Source organism: Papilio machaon, chromosome 7, assembly GCF_912999745.1.
Source record: "Papilio machaon chromosome 7, ilPapMach1.1, whole genome shotgun sequence".
Lineage (NCBI taxonomy): Eukaryota > Metazoa > Arthropoda > Insecta > Lepidoptera > Papilionidae > Papilio > Papilio machaon.
In genome coordinates this window covers 5,110,093-5,127,992 of record NC_059992.1, presented here as the reverse complement: position 1 = coordinate 5,127,992, position 17,900 = coordinate 5,110,093, and the positions used below count along the sequence as shown (strand labels likewise).

The following is a 17,900-nucleotide window of genomic DNA, read 5'->3' as shown; positions in this document are numbered from 1 at the left end:
ATTATTATTCTAAATAAACAAAAAACGATGAAGGAAAAAATAGAGATAGGGAAACTTGGTGAATATTTTTATCGATACAATTGAATTAGACTTAACGTCGTTTGTTTCCATGTTGATTTTAAATATGCCTGGTTTACATTACGCCAGTACTACTGTAGATACATGTACATTAGTGCTCAAAATCAGCGCTGGAATATATGGCATGTTTTAAATACTAACAGTCGCCAGAGAGCCCATACTATCCTACTGTACTGGCATAATGTAAACCACGCATAGAATTTATTACAATTTAACTATAGTACTGTGGATATCGGAGCACGCTTAAACCCGTTGTATAACCGCTACTTATAATATCTACCTATATATTATGTCTATGGATCTTACATTTTTTTTTGGTGATCTTACCTATTTCTACGACCATTAGTAAATAGTATATTTTAAGGTTAGTAATAAATTAAATTGATATTAATATAAAAATGGTCTCCATCAATATCTACTTGCTCTATTTTTGCCTAAAAAAATCTATTACGTTATCATGTTTTAAGTTGCGATTGACACTTTTTTATTTCTCTCATTCATTAAAAAAAACTATATTTTGAAAGTTTTGTATCTGTTTTGATCAATAATTACCACAAATCTATTTTTTTTCATTTAACTAAATAAAAAGATAAATATTGAATGGCTTGTTAAGAATTAGAGAAGAAGAGACGACGGAAGAGGGGACGCATAGGAAGGAGAAATATCCTCATTCTGTGCGTCCCCTTCTCCGTTGATTAAAGGTAGGCAACGCATCTGAATTTGCGGATGTCTATGGGCAACGGTCGCCTCGCTATTTCGGCGAATCCAGGTGGCTGTTTGCTCGTTTGCCACCTTATGACATAAAAAAAAAATTAATATGAAATTTACTTTAATCATTTGGTTCAATAAGAATTTGGCGGCAGCCTATGATTTGAAATGTCTCGAAGTTAAAAGAGTACTTTCAGTTCAGTTGAGTTCAGGTGCATATTTTAAATATCGAGCGAATAAATTCAAATTAGTTACAAATTACATTAGATAAGAAATCCGAGGGTTAAAATTGCAGCTTTGATATACTATTTCAGTAAAAAATAAATTAGTCGCAGACGAGGTACAACGAAAAACGCAAAAAACTGATTCAATTCGATTTTTTTATAATTTTCAAAAAATTATGCAATACAATAGAGGACATTGATTTCCTACGCATTACGATGAAATGTCATTTGATATTATAAATAATATAAATATTATAAATGCGAATGTTTGGGTGGATAGATGGATGTTTGTTTGAAGGTAAATCCAGAACGGCTCTACGGATCTAGATGAAATTTGTCGTTGATGTAGATCATAGGGTGGAAGAACACATAGGCTGCTACTACACATAGGCTATGTTTTTTTTTTTATTCCACGCGGACGGAGCCGCGGTTGACAGCGAGTAATGTAATAAGGTGCCAGCTTGATGTGTGGTATTCGATCCTAAATGGGAAGGGAATTTTTTTTTTGTCTATATATCTTCTAAACCACTCAGACCAAAATACAAATAAAACACATAGGTAACTTCGTCATATTCATTAAAAGGTTTAACTCTGATTATTGTTTTATTGAATAAAGTTGAATAATTACATAGCATCGATATTAATTATTTAACATTCGAAACGTCAAATCTAATTACTTATTAGATTTCGATAAAATTAAGTACTTCCGCGGATTATCGCCAACTTTGTTGTCGGCTATGTTAGCCAGACGCGAGATCACAACTTCCAAGATCCGTATTCCTTCCAAGTAACTGCGTAATGATAACCGTTCATTGACTGCATTGACCAGCAGTGGTGTGTTCAGTACTGGGAACAATCCGAAGGCAGGTATACCGGTGTTTACCAAATATGTCGTGTCCGACAATATTGACGCCCGAACTCGAAAAGATATATCCCTGAAAATTATAAACAAATATAATAACTGGCACACGTTTAATAGTAGGCAGTCCTTTAATCTAATGTATGTATCATATGTCTTTAATGTATCATACGAAATCAATGAGGAATCCCTTACCGACCATCAAACGTCTGTGGTGTGAAAAATGTTTATGGATTATTTGTATTTACACGTACAATTTTTTGCAGGTCAATGTGAACTGAGTGAGTCAGTGACACTTAACATGTTAACTTTATATACTCACAGTTCATTGAAAGCTTCTTTTAATGCAACATAGTAAGGGTTACTGGCGTCAGTCTTAGTGTAGTAAATACCCTTTTCCTTGACGATTGAACTTAATGTTATGTTTCCACCTGCAGCCGATACCCAACCACGTACCTGTGTCGTATTGTATAACGGGAAAAAATGATTCAATTGGGATACTGATTAAAATTGGGTCTAATTTGGGGAACGTAAAATAATATTTAAGTTCATAAGCAATATTGCAATAAGTCGACTCTAGATTTTCGCTAAAGACGTTGTAGGTGATGACAGCTAATTTTGGGTGAAATGAAGCTGTTGAATTAAATAATTTTAGATCTATTATAGGTATAATAGATTGTATAAAATGTATATTTAAAAGTCAAACTTACTAATTCAATGAAGTCATCGACTGAGGTATCAAAAGCCAAGTAGGCGGAGTAGTAGACTACTACGTGCGCTGGCACTGCGTTGTATTCTACGAGGTTCTGGAACAATAATGTTTTTTCATCTAATATATAAAATTTCCATGTCACAATGTTAGTTACCGTACTCCTCCGAAACGGCTTTACCGATTTTTACCAAATTTTATATGCGTATTTAGTATGTCTGAGAATCGGCTACTATCTATTTTTCATACCCCTATTAACTTTTTTTTTAACTGCGCGCAGACGGAGTCGCGGGCGACAGCTAGTTTCAATATAAGAAGCAAATAAGCTACGATAGAAAGTCATCGAAAAATACCATTAAACATAACTATCCAAAGTGAAAAATAACAAAGCAGAGTTTTATTGTATTACTAGCGGTCGCCCTCGAATTCGTCAGCGCAGAATTTAAAAAAAGTAGCAGCACAGAAGATAGGCGTGATGTCTAAGTAATTTCGCGTTTCGCTTGATGAGTGTGTGTGCCTGAGGCTTGATTTTACTCGTTTTTCTCTTCCCACCCTTTTCCTACAAGGAAGGTATGTGAAGGGGAAGTGGATTTAACGGAGGTGGGGATTCAAAGTAAGGAAAAATATTCTCTTCCCGTGTGTTCCTTCCTCAGTCAGATTAAAGGTATTGTGCAATTGCGGTTGCCTATGGGTAACAGTCGCGTCGCTTCGATTCTACGAGTATTTCTGCGAATTCAAGTTGCCGCTTACTTGCTTGTATAATTCCACTGTGGTAGTAAACAGCGCACTAGTTTTTGGTTTGGATCTATCTCCCGCTTTAAAAAGGCTTACTATGATATTTATAAATTTAGTGCATACTCACCTGTCCTCCTACAAAGTTGATTACTGTGTAATCTCCGGAATCCTTACTTCGTAGTGAAAGCTTGTATTGTTTTTCTCTGTATTGGTTGTAATAATTGTAGAAATTTTCACACTAAAATAATTTTAAAGGTTATATCTAATTTGTTATTATCTATTTTAACTATTTTGTGTACCATCGTTACATTTTGTTTTAGAACATGTCACATATAATTTTTTTTTTTATTAAATTAATACGTACCACTCCTAAAGCCGTACTGTTAACATTAGATAGAAATGCACTAGATGTTGACTGCCCATAGCAATCCACTCGTATTACTGAAAGAAAATATTTCGGTTAACCAATCACCTGCACACTGGCCTTAAAAGTTAATGCCTTTTAGTTCAAAAGAAAAAAATAAATTAATACGGATCTAACTGTACTTTGTGATGTATCAGTGAAAATCTAAAGCAACTCTAAATGCAAAATCTAATAGAACTTCATTTTGAAATGTTTGCTTTATTCAAGCTTTGAATAGTGACAGAATTATAAAGTTTACTGCATACAATCTTAGATTTTCCTTAACGTTTAAAATACAAATATTAATAGTAGTAGTATATAAGTAGTAAACATATGTACATATATACTTACCGTACTTTGTTTTAAATTCATTATACAAATAGATTTCCCTCTTAGGGCTCGGACCTCCCTCACCCAATGCAAAGCCTACATTCATCTCTTGGAATGTTTTAGTTTTAAAAAACATTTGTACGTTATTCCGTGGTGTTATTTGATCTGAAATAAAACATTTTTTATCGTCTCCCCTTTTTACTTACGTAATGTTGCCATAGTCTCATATCTTCCCTTCTCAGGCCTACATATCCCTATCTCTCCTTACACATACATAGTGTTTATTATTATTTTCTTTTCCTAGTTAAAAAGCTGATTCTTTAGAAAGATGTTAATACATACCGGACGTTAATACCATATAGACAGTCCGAAGTAGAGTTTCATTGTTTTGTTTTAATCGACTTAGAGCCTCATAATGTAGTAATGATAAGCATTTTTGGCCTTGAGTCCCTCGTCCTACAATTTCACAATTATCTTTTATTTCTCCAGAAAAAGGAGGGTATATCCAACCGTCCTAAAAAAACAATGTAACATTATTACAATTAATTTAAACAGTTATTTATCCTAATTAAAAAAACCCAGAATTTTTCAAAATGGTCTGACTAAATAAGCGTCCTCATTATGTTCGTCTAGATTCCTTGTTATTTTAATAGTAGAAAATGGTGGTTTCTGAGATCAAAATCTCTGTATAAAACATATCGTCATTATCTTTGACAAAACAAGATAACAATATGAACTAAACGGTGATTTTGGGCTCAAAATTTTCATTATTGCTTAATAAGTAAAAATATACTGGAATGCACTCTATGATATATTTGTTCGCAATAGCTTTTCATATTTTGGAAACATAACTTGAAACTAAAATTAAAATTTACAAATAAGATAATGATAAAAAACAAGCAAGTAATCGTCGTCATCGTAAATCGTATCCACTGATAGGGTAAAATAATGTAATAATTATAAATCTTAGATAAACTAAATACCTCATAACAAGCAAAGTTGACGTCAATATAAGAAAGAAGGGCGATACTGCTTAGTGTAGGATCCTTCCCCGGCCATTTAAATATTACTATAGGTTTATTCGGCTTTGCCTCAACCACGGTTACTTCCACACCTTGTGCTGCTCCTAACCTTTTTAAATAATCTACAGCTGGTTCTGAAATAAAACCATCTTGATATTTTTCCATTACATGAACTACTCTATATTTATACGGAAATCGAAAATTTTGTGTTTATAAAAAGTGGGTTTTTAAGGAAATTGACGAGATCGTGAAATTTGACACAGATAAAGTTAATGGAAAGAAGAATTGCATAAAGTTTTACTTATTAAAAAACTATTTGACTATCAATTACTAGCATTTCAAGTACCCTGTGCATTCTTCCAGACAGTGATCTACATTTGTACCAGATTTATTCAACTTCATGAATTTCGTCCAGATCCATGCAGCCGTTCTGGAGATACCTTCTAACAAATATATATCCTTACATCCAAACTTTCGCAATCATAATATTAGTAAGATGGTCAAATTTCGACTAATGGGCGACTACAATTTATATTAAATATAATATAATTATTATGCCGGGAACCTCGCTCACAGTCAACTGATAGTATATTTTACAGGGGCCTATTAACCAGAAACAGATGCTTACTTACTTAAATCTTGATCTTTCGTAGTTCTTATGTTTATATAGTTACGCAATCTTTCCACTTCGGGCGTACATACATACTTCTGGCACGAAGGTGACGCCTTAATGTACAGAACATGTACGACACAGAACCATAGCAGTATTCTGATATCTTTAAACATGTTTCTTTAGATCCGAAATATCGTATACCAAAAATAAAACAAAGTTTTTCGCGAGTGTGCAAAGGTAATGAATTTAAAAGGGATACGATGGCAAGTCTCCGTATTAAATACATGCATTATATACATGTAAAGAATATGGTAATGCAATTATACATAAATATAATTTATCTTATAACATTATGCAAAGTTCCTAAACACACCTATGTCTGGATAAGAACTGGTATTTTATACTTGATATCTCACGCACCTAGCCAATTAGTTCATAATTATAATAATTTAAATTCCAAGTAAATTAAAATGGTAAATTGACTTCACTATCTAATTTTAATATTTACTTAATTTGATCATTATTATTCTTTATTTTATAATAAATATAAATGTGTTAATCAATATAAAAGTTAATTTTTTAGGAAAAAATAGAGATAGGGAAACTTGGTGAATATTTATATTGATACAATTGAATTAGACTTAATGTCGTTTGTTTCCATGTTGATTTTAAACATGCCTGGTTTACATTATGCCAGTACAGTAGGACAGTAGTGCTCAAAATCAGCGCTGGGATATATGGCATATTTTAAATACTAACAGTCGCCAGAGAGCCCATACTATCCTACTGTACTGGCATAATGTAAACCACGCATAGAATTTATTACAATTTAACTATAGTACTGTGGATATCGGAGCACGCTTAAACCCGTTGTATAACCGCTACTTATAATATCTACCTATATATTATGTCTATGGATCTTACATTTTTTTTTGGTGATCTTACCTATTTCTACGACCATTAGTAAATAGTATATTTTAAGGTTAGTAATAAATTAAAGTGATATTAAAATAAAAATGGTCTAAGCATTATCTGCTTGCTCTATTTTTGCCTAAAAAAATCTATTACGTTATCGTGTTTTAAGTAGCGATTGGCATTTTTTTTCTCTCTTTCATTAAAAAAAAACAATATTTTGAAAGTTTTGTATCTGTTTTGATCAATAATTACTACAAATCTATTTTTTTTTTCATTTGATCAAATAAAAAGATAAATGTTTCTTTGCATGTTAAGAATTAATATGAAATTTACTTTAATCATTTGGTTCAATAAGAATTTGTCGGCAGCCTATGATTTGAAATGTCTCGAAGTTAAAACAGTACTTTTAGTTCAGTTGAGTTCAGCAGCATATCTATATATATATATATATACACAGGTGGGCACAGTTAATCGAAATGTTAACTTCGTTAATCGTTAATTCGTTAATTAAAAAATTAACTTCGTTAATCGTTAAAGCGTTAAATTCTCGAAAACTTAACGCAAGTTAAAGTTAATCGTTAACAGTTAACCATACCAAAGTTATTCATACTAATTTCACACTTATTGTGGTGACACTTGTTTAAAATATTAATTTGACTAAAAATTCTATAACACATTAGTATTAGAGATAAGTATGAATGCATTATAGTATATTTCATTACGAGTGCGGAAAGCCTGTCATTGCAAAGAGTTCCGACAAATGTCTACCCGAGCGACCCGAGCCGAGGCGCAGCCGAAGGTGAGGCTTGACAGTTGGAACAAGTTGTAATGACAGTTCCGCACGTGTACTAAACAACTAATACTTACAACTTTTAATATAGTTGCGAAAAAATTAAGCAATTTAAAAGACTAATAAAAACACAATAAACTCAACTCAATAAATTTTTGGATAAATGACGCCAACCGTAAAAGAATACAAACAGATATATTTTTTTTGTTTTCTTCACCCATTCTGGGGAAAAGGGAACTATGCCCAAACGGCCAGGTCTTCAGTAGATTATTTTTATTGATATGAAATGAAAATGAAATTTAATGAGATGAAACAAAATGAAACCTTACCTAATTCAGTGAATCAAATCATTAAATCTGATATTGTAACAAATTAGGAGCTTCTTTTTAGAAATATTTGCATGAATCATAAAAACTTCAATTATATTTTTTTTGTAAAAACTTCGTGGTTGTTTTTTTCTTTTTAATAGACATTATTTTGACAGTTGGGAAAGAGAACGCACGAGTTTGGAAAAGCTTAAGAAAAAGCACGAGTAAAATAGTGTTTTAATACAGTTGCTCAAAAAGTGGCGTATTGTAGAGACGAAGAGCGTTCGGAATGTGGGCTATTACATACTCTTGCTTTTATAGACTCGTTATGAAATATACTATTTCGAACCTTATTTTGATTTTTTCCTGTTGGTCACGTCTTTCCCGGACGCTCTGATGCATCACACTTGCACGCGAACTTCACATATATCAATTATCAACTCGTTCGTTCACCATTCGAGTCGCCGACAGTCGCCCGACATAGTTGAACTTACGAGCGTGGCGTGGCACGTAACTTAAAGAAAATGACGGCACGTCTCCAAGTTTCTAATTTAACGATTAACGGACTTTTATTAACGGAAGTTGAGTTTAACGCAAGTTAACAAAAGCGTTAACAATTTTTTAAGTTAACTTAAAAGTTAATCCGTTAAGCAAAATGTTAACTTCGTTAATTAACGATTAACGGATTAACGAGTTAATGCCCAGCTCTGTATATATATATATATAAAAGAAAGTTGTGTTAGTTTCACTATTTATAACTTAAGATCGGTCGAACGGATTTAGCTGAAAATTGAAGCTTAGAACTAGGAGACGGACATAGGAACTTTTTTATCTTGTGTGCATTTTTTTTATTCCGCGCGGACGGAGCCGCGGTTGAAATTTGTCATAGCATCATGTACATACACGCTAAATTGTATCTCTTATTGTGCCAACTTGGTGTGCGATATTCGATCCTAAATGAGAAGGGAATTTAATTTTTTGACTATACATCTTCCAAACCACTCAGACGAAAAGCAATAGGCGAAAATTTAAATAAAACACAAAGGTAATTTCGTCATATTCATTAAATTATTTAACTGTGATTATTGTTTTATTGAATAAAGTTGAATAATTAATAAATAATAATAATAATTTATAACAAATAATTAAAATATAATTAATGATGTTATATTATTGAATAATTACATTGATTATTTAACATTCGAAATGTCAAAGCTGCTTACTGATTAGATTTCGATAAAATTAAGTACTTCCGCGGATCATCGCCAACTTTATTGTCGGCTATGTTAGCAAGACGCGAGATCACAACTTCCAAGATCCTTATTCCTTCCAAATAACTGCGTAATGATAACCGTTCATTGACTGCGCTGACCAGCAGTGGCGTGTTCAGTACTGGAAATAATCCGAAGGCAGGTATACCGGTGTTTACCAAATATGTCGTGTCCGACGTAGTTGCTGACGCCCGAACTTGAAAACATATATCTCTGAAAATCATAAACAAATACTATTGTAAGTGTCACACATTTAATAGTAGACAGTCCTTTAATGTAGATATTATATAATATTATCGTATAAATTATCTGTATTAACACGTACAATGTCATTACGGTTTTTTGCAAGTTTATGTCGAGTAGAGCGAGTCGGTGACACTAAACATGTTAACTTTATATACTCACAGTTCATTGAAAGCTTCTTTTAATGCAACATAGTAAGGGTTACTGGCGTCAGTCTTGGTGTAGTAAATACCCTTTTCCTTGACGATTGAACTGACTGTTATGTTTTCACCCGCAGCTGATACCCAACCACGTACCTGTCACAGGTGGGCACAGTTAATCGAAAAGTTAACTTCGTTAATCGTTAATTCGTTAATAAAAAAATTAACTTCGTTAATCGTTAAAGCGTTAAATTCTCGAAAATTTAACGCAAGTTAAAGTTAATCGTTAACAGTTAACCATACCAAAATTATACATACTAATTTCACACTTATGTGGCGACACTTGTTTAAAATAGTAATTTGACTATACATTTATAGAATGTATACATTAGTATTAGAGACAAATATGAATGCATTATAGTTTATTTCATTACGAGTGCGGAAAGCCTTACATTGCAAAGAATTCCAACAAATGTCTAGGTTGACAATGGGAACAAGTTGTAATAACAGTTTCGCACGTGTACTAAACAACTATTTTTGATACAGTTGCGAAAAAATGAAGCAATTCAATAGAATATTAAAAACACAATAAACTCAACTAAAATGTTTGAAAAATGCCAACCGTAAAAGAATACAAACAGAGATTTTTTGTTTTTTTCACCCATTCTGGGTAGGCAAAGGGAACTATGCCCAAACAACCAAGTCTTCAATAGATTATTTTTATTCATATGAAATGAAAATGAAATTTAATGAGATGAAATAAAATGAAACCTAACCTAATTCATTGAATCAAATCATTAAATCTGATATTGTAACAAATTAGAAGCTTCTTTTTAGAAATATTTGCATGAATCATAAAAACTTCAATGATTTTTTTTTTTTGTAAAAACTTCGTGGTTGGTTATTCTTTTTAACAAACATTATTTTGACAGTTGGGAAAGACAAGTTCAGAAAAGCTAAAGAAAAAGCACGAGTAAAAAAGTGTTTTAATACAGTTGCTCAAAAAGTTTCGTATTACAGGGACGAAGAGCGTTCGGAATGGTGGCTATTACATACTCTTGCTTTTATATACTCGTAATGAAATATACTACTTCGAACCTTCTTTTGATTTTGTTCTGTTGGTCACGTCTTTCCCGGACGCTCTGATGCATACACTTGCACGCGAACTTCACATATTATATCAATTATCAACTCGTTCGTTCACCATTCGAGTCGCCGACAGTCGCCCTACATAGCTGAACTTACGAGCGTGGCGTGGCGCGTAATTTAAACAAAATAACAGCACGTCTCAAAGTTTCTAATTTAAAGATTAACGGACTTTTATTAACGGAAGTTGAGTTTAACGGAAGTTAACAAAAGCGTTAACACTTTTTGAAGTTAACTTAAAAGTTAATCCGTTAAGCAAAATGTTAACTTCGTTAATTAACGATTAACGGATTAACGAGTTAATGCCCAGCTCTGGTACCTGTGTTGTATTGAATAACGCGAAAAAATAAACGAATTGACTAGGATACCTATACAAATTGGGTAAAATTTAGGGAACGTATAATAAATAATATATAAATTCATATTATGCAATATTGCAAAAAATGACTGTAGATTTGGCTCTGCTAAAGACGTCGTAGGTTGCTAGCTAATTTTACGTGAAATGAAGCTGTTGAATTCAATAATTTTAGATCTATAATAGATATAATAATTTATACAAACTGATAAAACATATATTTAAAAGTCAAACTTACTAATTCGATGAAGTCATCGACTGTGGTATCAAAAGCCAAGTAGGCGGAGTAGTAGACTACCACGTGCGCTGGCACTACATTGTATTCTACGAGGTTCTGGAAAAATAATGTTTTTAATTTCAATAAAAGAAGCAAAATCTAGGATTACCAACCATCGGAAAATACCTAAAAGTGAAATATAGCATAGTAAAGTTTTATTGTATTACTAGCGGTCGCTCTCGAATTCGTCAGCGTAAAATTAAAAAAAAAATCTTACAAGAAAAGGATAGGAAGGAAAGTGGATTTGAGGGAGGTAGGGATGCATGATAAGGGTAAATATTCTCTTCCTGTAACTTCCTCCCTCCGTCGGTTTAAAGGTAGGCAAGGCATGTGCAATTGCGGATGTCTATGGGTAGCCGTCGCTTCGCTAATTCAAGAGGCCGTTTGCTTGTTTGTGTAATTCCACTGTGGTAGTAAATAGCTCGCTTGTTAGATATATCTCTCGCATAAAATATCCCTGTTATGATATATAAATTTAGTACATACTCACCTGTCCTCCTACAAAGTTGATTACTGTATAATCTCCGAAATCGTTACTTCTTAGTGAAAGTCTGTATTGTTCTTCTCTATATTGGTTGTAAGAATTGTACACATTTTGACACTAAAAACAATTTTAAATGTTATATCTAATTTGTTGTTAACTGTTTTAACTATTTTGTGTAGTTATGTATTTCTGATGCATTTTTAGTCTTATTCTGTGTTAGAACATGTCACATATAATAGTTTTTAAAACTAAATTAATACGTACCACTCCTAAAGCCGTACTGTTTATATTAGATAAAAATGCACTAGATGTAGACTGCCCATAGCAATCCACTCGTATAACTGTAAGAAAATATTTAGGTTAACTAATCGCAGTGGTCTTATAAGTTAATGTGTTTTATACCAAATGAACAAAAATAAAGTAATACTAATTAAAATTATTAAACATATCAACTTTTAATACTTTGTGGCGATCAGTGAAAATCTAAAGCAACCTTAAATCCAATATCTAATAGAACTTCATTTAGATATGTACGCATTATGCAAGTTTCGAATATTGATAGAATTATAAAGTTTACTTAGATTTTCCGTAATTTTTAAAATACAAATATTAATATAGTATATAAGCAGTATACATAATATACAAACCATATTTTGTTTTAAATTCATTATACAAGTAGATTTCCCTCTTAGGGCTCGGACCTCCCACACCCAATGCAAAGCCTACATTCATCTCTTGGAATGTTTTAGTTTTAAAAAACATTTGTACGTTATCCCGAGGTGTTGTTTGATCTGAAATATAACATTTTAATCGTCTGCCCTTTTACCTACGCAATGTTGGCATATTATGTAATATTTTCCCTTTCACTTCTCATAGTTTCGAGTAAATCGTTTTTATTATTATTTTCCTTTCCTTATTCAAAAGCTAATTCATTAGGAAGATTTTAATACAAACCGGACGTTAATATCATATAGACAGTTCTAAGTAGAGTTTCATTGTTTTGTTTCAATCGACTTAGAGCCTCATAATGTTGTAATGATAAGGATTTTTGGCTTTGAGTCCCTCGTCCTACAATTTCACAATTATTATTTATTTCTCCGGAGAAAGGAGGATATATCCAACCGTCCTAAAAATACATTATAACATAATTACAATTAATTTTATGCTTATTTGCAGATATTTATGCTAATTAAAAAATAAAACTCCAGTACTTTTTCAAAAGGGTCTGACTCTAAGTAAGGAGCCTCGTTATATTCATCTACATTCCTTGTTATTTTAATAGTAGAAAATGAAAGGTTAACCGTTGGTTTCTTAGATCAAAATCTGTGTATAAAACATACTATACCCCATCCCGGCGAATTGGCCATAAACGGAGATATTGGGCTCATAAACCCACGGTAAGTGATAATTATTTCAGAATTCACAATTCTTATTTTTGCTTAATAAGTATAAAAAAATACTGGAATCTATGATACATTTGTTCGCAATAACTTTTTTTATGTTTTGGAAACAAAACTTGGAACTGAAATTTAAATTTAGAAATAAGGTAGCGATAAAAATGATGTAACAATAATAAATCTTAGATAAACTAAATACCTCATAACAAGCAAAGTTGACGTCAATGTAAGAAAGAAGGGCGATACTGCTTAGTGTAGGATCCTTCCCCGGCCATTTAAATATTACTATAGGTTTGTTCGGCTTTGTCTCAACCACGGTTACTTCCACACCTTGTGCTGCTCCTAACCTTTTTAAATAATCTACAGCTGGTCCTGGAATAAAACCATCTTGATATTTGTTTCCATTGCATATACTACTATAGTTATACGGAAATCGAAACTTTTGTGTTTATGAAAAGTGTTTTTTTTAAGGAAATTGACGAGATCGTGAAATTTGACACAGTTAAAGTTATATGCTATGTTATATGTTATATGTTATATGTTATACTTATATAATTATTATGCTATCGTCGGGAACCTCGCCCGCAGTGAGCTGATAGTATATTTTACAAGAGCCTACTAACCAGAAACAAATGCTTACTTACTTAAATCTCGATCTTTCGTAGTTCTTATGTTTATATAGTTACGTAATCTTTCCACTTCGGGCGTACATAGATACTTCTGGCACGAAGGTGACGACTTAATGTTCAGAACATGTATGACACAGAACCATAGCAGTATTCTGATATCTTTAAACATGTTTCTTTAGATCCGAAATATCGTATACCAAAAATAAAACAAAGTTTTTCGCGACTGTGCAAAGGTAATGAATTTAAAAGGGATACGATGGCAAGTCTCCGCATTATATACATGCATTATTATTACATGATAAGTTAAGTAATTAAAATGTATCTATGAATAATTGATGAATAAATTTTTATTTTTATTTATTTCAGGATAAAAAACTGGTAAGTTACATAACAATTGATAACTTTGTTGCAAGCTATATACCAATTAACAATTTAAATTTTTAATTGTTCACACAGAATATACTTTTAATTTGAATACACGCTATCCCAATAAAATAAAGAATAAAATGAAATGCGACCATAACTCTATAGATTTTATCTTATTTATCAATTTAATGCGTTATGAAAATAATTCATGCTCTACATATTACCAATAAACCATATTACCATATTACCAATACGTTTGTACTTTCTGACCTATTCTAGCCCATTATAACCGGTTACCATAAGTCTAATAAAAAATAATTTTCGCCTTGTTCTAAATCTGTAAATCAACAAGCGGCACTTTGCAGTAATGGACGTCCTCCTTCCCGTACGTGCCGCAACATTTTTAAAAGGACTTTTTCGCGAGCGGTCGCTCCTGTTTGCCGAGCGTCGGATTTGAGAATAGTCACGCTTTTAACGAGCAAATGAATTCGATGGTATAATCGGGATTCACAAAGCAAACCGTTTAACGCAATCATGGAAAAACATTTAGACCACAGTATTTATTACCATTTTCTTTGAAGCAATTAAATAGCACAACATTATTTAAACCTAGATTTTGACAACTGACAAATATAGTCAGGAGTATACAGACAAATGTAGTCAGGCGAATTTGCATTTTGTTTTATTTTTTATCTGTAATAGTGTTCCAATTAGCAAAGTAAAGAGTTACCAAACCCATTTGATAGAGTCATGGACAGAAACAACCTGCACGAAACTAATTATGAGATAAAGTCTAAGCCTTAACATGTTATTTTAACAAAAATTATATTAGAATAGGTTTTCGAACTAAAGCATCTAAACTGAATGTGTATTTCTAGTTTGTTTTGCTCATTCGCCACTTTTTCAATTTTAACGTGGCCTCCAGCGGTAAAGCGTTAATTGAAATAAATTGTCGCGACTCGATGTCGCTCAAACATAAATCAGAGTGCCGCGGGCTACTAAGTGCCAGCTACGCTCAGAGTGACCTACTTATGTTTAGACAGGATCATGTTTTAATTTTTTTTAATCTAATATTATAAGTTTGTTTGAAGGTATCTCCGGAACGACTCAACGGATCTTGATGAAATTTGGCACAGATGTGGAACATAGTCTGGAAGAATACATAGGCTATTTACAGAGTTTTATTTAATGCCGCTTGAACGGAGTTGACACCTAGTTTAATATAAATAAAAGATTAATAGTAATCGCTACCTACTTAAATACGCTGAAATAGATCTATATTTGTGAAATTTAAAAAGATTCATTTTGCAGTGAAAAAAATAATTAAATAATCAGAAAATCATACTTTGTGGTGGTTTTCAGCTTATTTTCAAATTACCTTTTAAAAAATATTTTCCATATGTATTAATATGATAACCAAAACAATAATATTTAATAATTTTATGCCACGCAAAGCGTTCTGAATTGGTTTTTTGCATCGTATTATGCAGTTTAATTTGCTACATAATAGCTAAATCAATTCTCTTCTAAACATTTCAAATTACATTTGTAATTTTACATTGTAAAGGATAAATTGATTACCCCATATTTTAACACTGATTATAGCATTATACATTTAAAAGATCTATCCAGTCTGTACAATACCTAATGCTTGATTCGGGAATGACGCTCTAAGAGACACCATAAGACGAATTAATTCAAGCAAGAGAGGCGAGGCGAGCGCGACGCGATTTTTGCCCGTAGTGCTCATTTGTCACTGCAGGTGTGTATCATCGCACCGGTAAAAGCGGCTGCCGACACGGAATACTCCTCAAGACAAAAAATAGATGCGGTATTTCTACTAAAATCTTACTAATATCAATAATGCGAAAAAGGTGAATGTGGTTTACCAGGTAACTCCAAAATGGCTCAACGAATCTGAGTTAATATGTCATTTAGATATATTATATTACAATGTGAAATAGCGCATAAACTAATTTTCATCCCGGAAAATTGTACGAGTCCTGTTTTATTTTTTATATACTCAATAACTTCACAACGAACGATGTCCCGAGGAACAATAAGTTCCTTATTTGACAGAGCAATTTACTATCCTAAAATATGCATATGTACAGAAAAATCGCATCTTTGTACATCAATGTAAAGTACGGTGCTTTACGTAACCAAGCGCTAATGACGATAAACGAAGGGTGCGGTGCGGTGTCTCCATATTGAATGAGTTGTCATTCAAAAGGTGAAGGCAAATTCGTATAGAAACCACTGTTATACGACTCTAAATGAAATTCAAGAATAACATTAAAACTAATTTGAGAAATATAACACCTAGATAATCACACCATAGGTGTTAAGTGTTTTAATGTTTCTTTAAAAGTAATCGTTGATAATTGTAAAATAATGTTACATAAATAAAGGCGTTGGTTGCGTTAAAACCGCTTTAAGAATTGTTTTATTGTCTGTTCAAATGGGGCTTATAAAGGACCGGACCTACAATAGGCCGGCACGAGCGCATTATTCAAGTGTTTGCTAACTCACGCAACGCCAAGGGTCACCCTTTCCGACACGTCAACTGCGCATATGTTTTTATTTAAAATTAACAATTGTAGAAACAGTGTCCTGTCTATTTTAAATTTTATATTCTTTGTTTTGATAAAATATATTTTTTTAAATAAAGGGTTTATACGTGGGAAATTCACACGATAAAAATGATGTACTGATATAACGTTGTACACGTTAACAATATTAATAAACAAGAATGATTAAATCTATAGAACTTTGGAACCTGGATATAATGAAATAAATTTTACCTACGAAAATTACTTTGAAAATTTTTTAATGTATAATCTGAATAAAGCATCTTTGATGCTGACTATAGCTGATATCAAATCGTTCGATGATTTCTTGTTTATAAAATCTGAAGAGTCAGCAAAAATCAAACAAAAACGTCAGAAATCTCTGTATCTATACATATTAATAACATTGGAATATCTGTATGTAATGCAATGTAGCTAATGCAGGCGGGCGTATTATAGTATTTTTTCTTAATTCTGTGCTGACGAAGTCGTTCTTTGAATACTGTTGTAGCAACTATATTTGCAAGTTACCTATTTATATCAGCCGAAGTAACCCTATGGTTTATAGATTATCTAAACCTACTGGTGCGATTACGTGTGATATAAAAGAATTATTTACTTTGAGACTAGGATAAAAGTGGAGTGCACTTTTATGGCAATCACGTCACGTGCGGTCCTCCTTGTAGTGGCTGCGACCGCCTCCCTTAAAATCAACATAGTCGTATGTATGTACTCAAACTAATACTAATGATCCCTAAAATTTTCACTTAATCACGAATTTCTATATGCTTAAAATATAAAAGACTCTAAAGTAGTTTATATTGAACCATTTGACCTCATTGCTGCAAATTTTAACAAAATTTCCTATGAAATTAGTCTAGTAGAAAATAGATTATATACAAAAATACGTATTTCTTTTTACTTAATGTTTTTAATTAAGAAACGAAAGGGGTATGCCAGAATTAAAAATTTCGGAATAACTACTGGCCTAGATATTTTGATTTCTTGACTTCTACTTTTTAATTACATTTTTTTTTGTTTACAGTCAAACCTAGATAAGCGAGAAACCTCTATAAGGTAGAGCCATTGCCGGGTCGGACGGACGACTTCAATAAGCGAGAACCATTGCAGGGTTGGACGGACGACCTCAATAAGCGAGAAACTCGGGTTAGAGGTAAACCTCGATAAGCGAGAAAAATATCGCCGTCCTTAGTACGCTTGCTTATACAGGAACGACTAAATTTATATTTATATGATCATGGTCTTGTCTGTAATCCAATGATTTTAATTTATTTCGAATATTTTTAAAAATTAAATATCTCAAAACA

The 17,900-nt window shown here is 32.3% G+C and overlaps 2 protein-coding genes across 2 annotated transcripts; both read right to left on the bottom strand.

The window, feature by feature from the left end:
• Nucleotides 1-1,608: 1,608 nt before the first annotated feature.
• LOC106714888 (aminoacylase-1-like) lies at nucleotides 1,609-5,945 on the bottom strand. Its single transcript, XM_045678685.1, has 9 exons — nucleotides 5,701-5,945; nucleotides 5,030-5,202; nucleotides 4,389-4,560; nucleotides 4,068-4,211; nucleotides 3,678-3,754; nucleotides 3,441-3,551; nucleotides 2,580-2,675; nucleotides 2,192-2,325; nucleotides 1,609-1,945 (listed from the first exon to the last, which is right to left on the bottom strand). The coding sequence occupies exons 1-9, from the start codon at nucleotides 5,852-5,854 to the stop codon at nucleotides 1,684-1,686; spliced, it is 1,323 nt and encodes a 440-aa protein (XP_045534641.1). The 5' UTR covers nucleotides 5,855-5,945; the 3' UTR covers nucleotides 1,609-1,683.
• A 2,965-nt stretch (nucleotides 5,946-8,910) lies between these two features.
• Nucleotides 8,911-13,853, bottom strand: LOC123720926 (aminoacylase-1-like). The gene is made up of 9 exons (XM_045678684.1): nucleotides 13,652-13,853; nucleotides 13,207-13,379; nucleotides 12,565-12,736; nucleotides 12,258-12,401; nucleotides 11,875-11,951; nucleotides 11,617-11,727; nucleotides 11,088-11,183; nucleotides 9,371-9,504; nucleotides 8,911-9,178 (listed from the first exon to the last, which is right to left on the bottom strand). Exons 1-9 carry the CDS (start codon nucleotides 13,803-13,805, stop codon nucleotides 8,914-8,916), a joined length of 1,326 nt encoding a protein of 441 aa, XP_045534640.1. The 5' UTR covers nucleotides 13,806-13,853; the 3' UTR covers nucleotides 8,911-8,913.
• Nucleotides 13,854-17,900: the final 4,047 nt, after the last annotated feature.

Bases quoted from the DNA above. Each gene is read 5' to 3' on its own strand.
- LOC106714888 (XM_045678685.1), bottom strand. From the start codon at position 5,854: ATGTTTAAAGATATCAGAATACTGCTATGGTTCTGTGTCGTACATGTT. The intron at 4,212-4,388 runs GTATGTATTAAC...GTTTTATTTCAG, and splicing joins CTATATGGTATTAACGTCCG to ATCAAATAACACCACGGAAT. The intron at 1,946-2,191 runs GTGAGTATATAA...TATAATTTTCAG, and splicing joins AAAGAAGCTTTCAATGAACT to GGATATATCTTTTCGAGTTC.
- LOC123720926 (XM_045678684.1), bottom strand. From the start codon at position 13,805: ATGTTTAAAGATATCAGAATACTGCTATGGTTCTGTGTCATACATGTT. The intron at 12,737-13,206 runs GTATTTAGTTTA...ATGTATTTTTAG, and splicing joins TCAACTTTGCTTGTTATGAG to GACGGTTGGATATATCCTCC. The intron at 9,179-9,370 runs GTGAGTATATAA...TATGATTTTCAG, and splicing joins AAAGAAGCTTTCAATGAACT to AGATATATGTTTTCAAGTTC.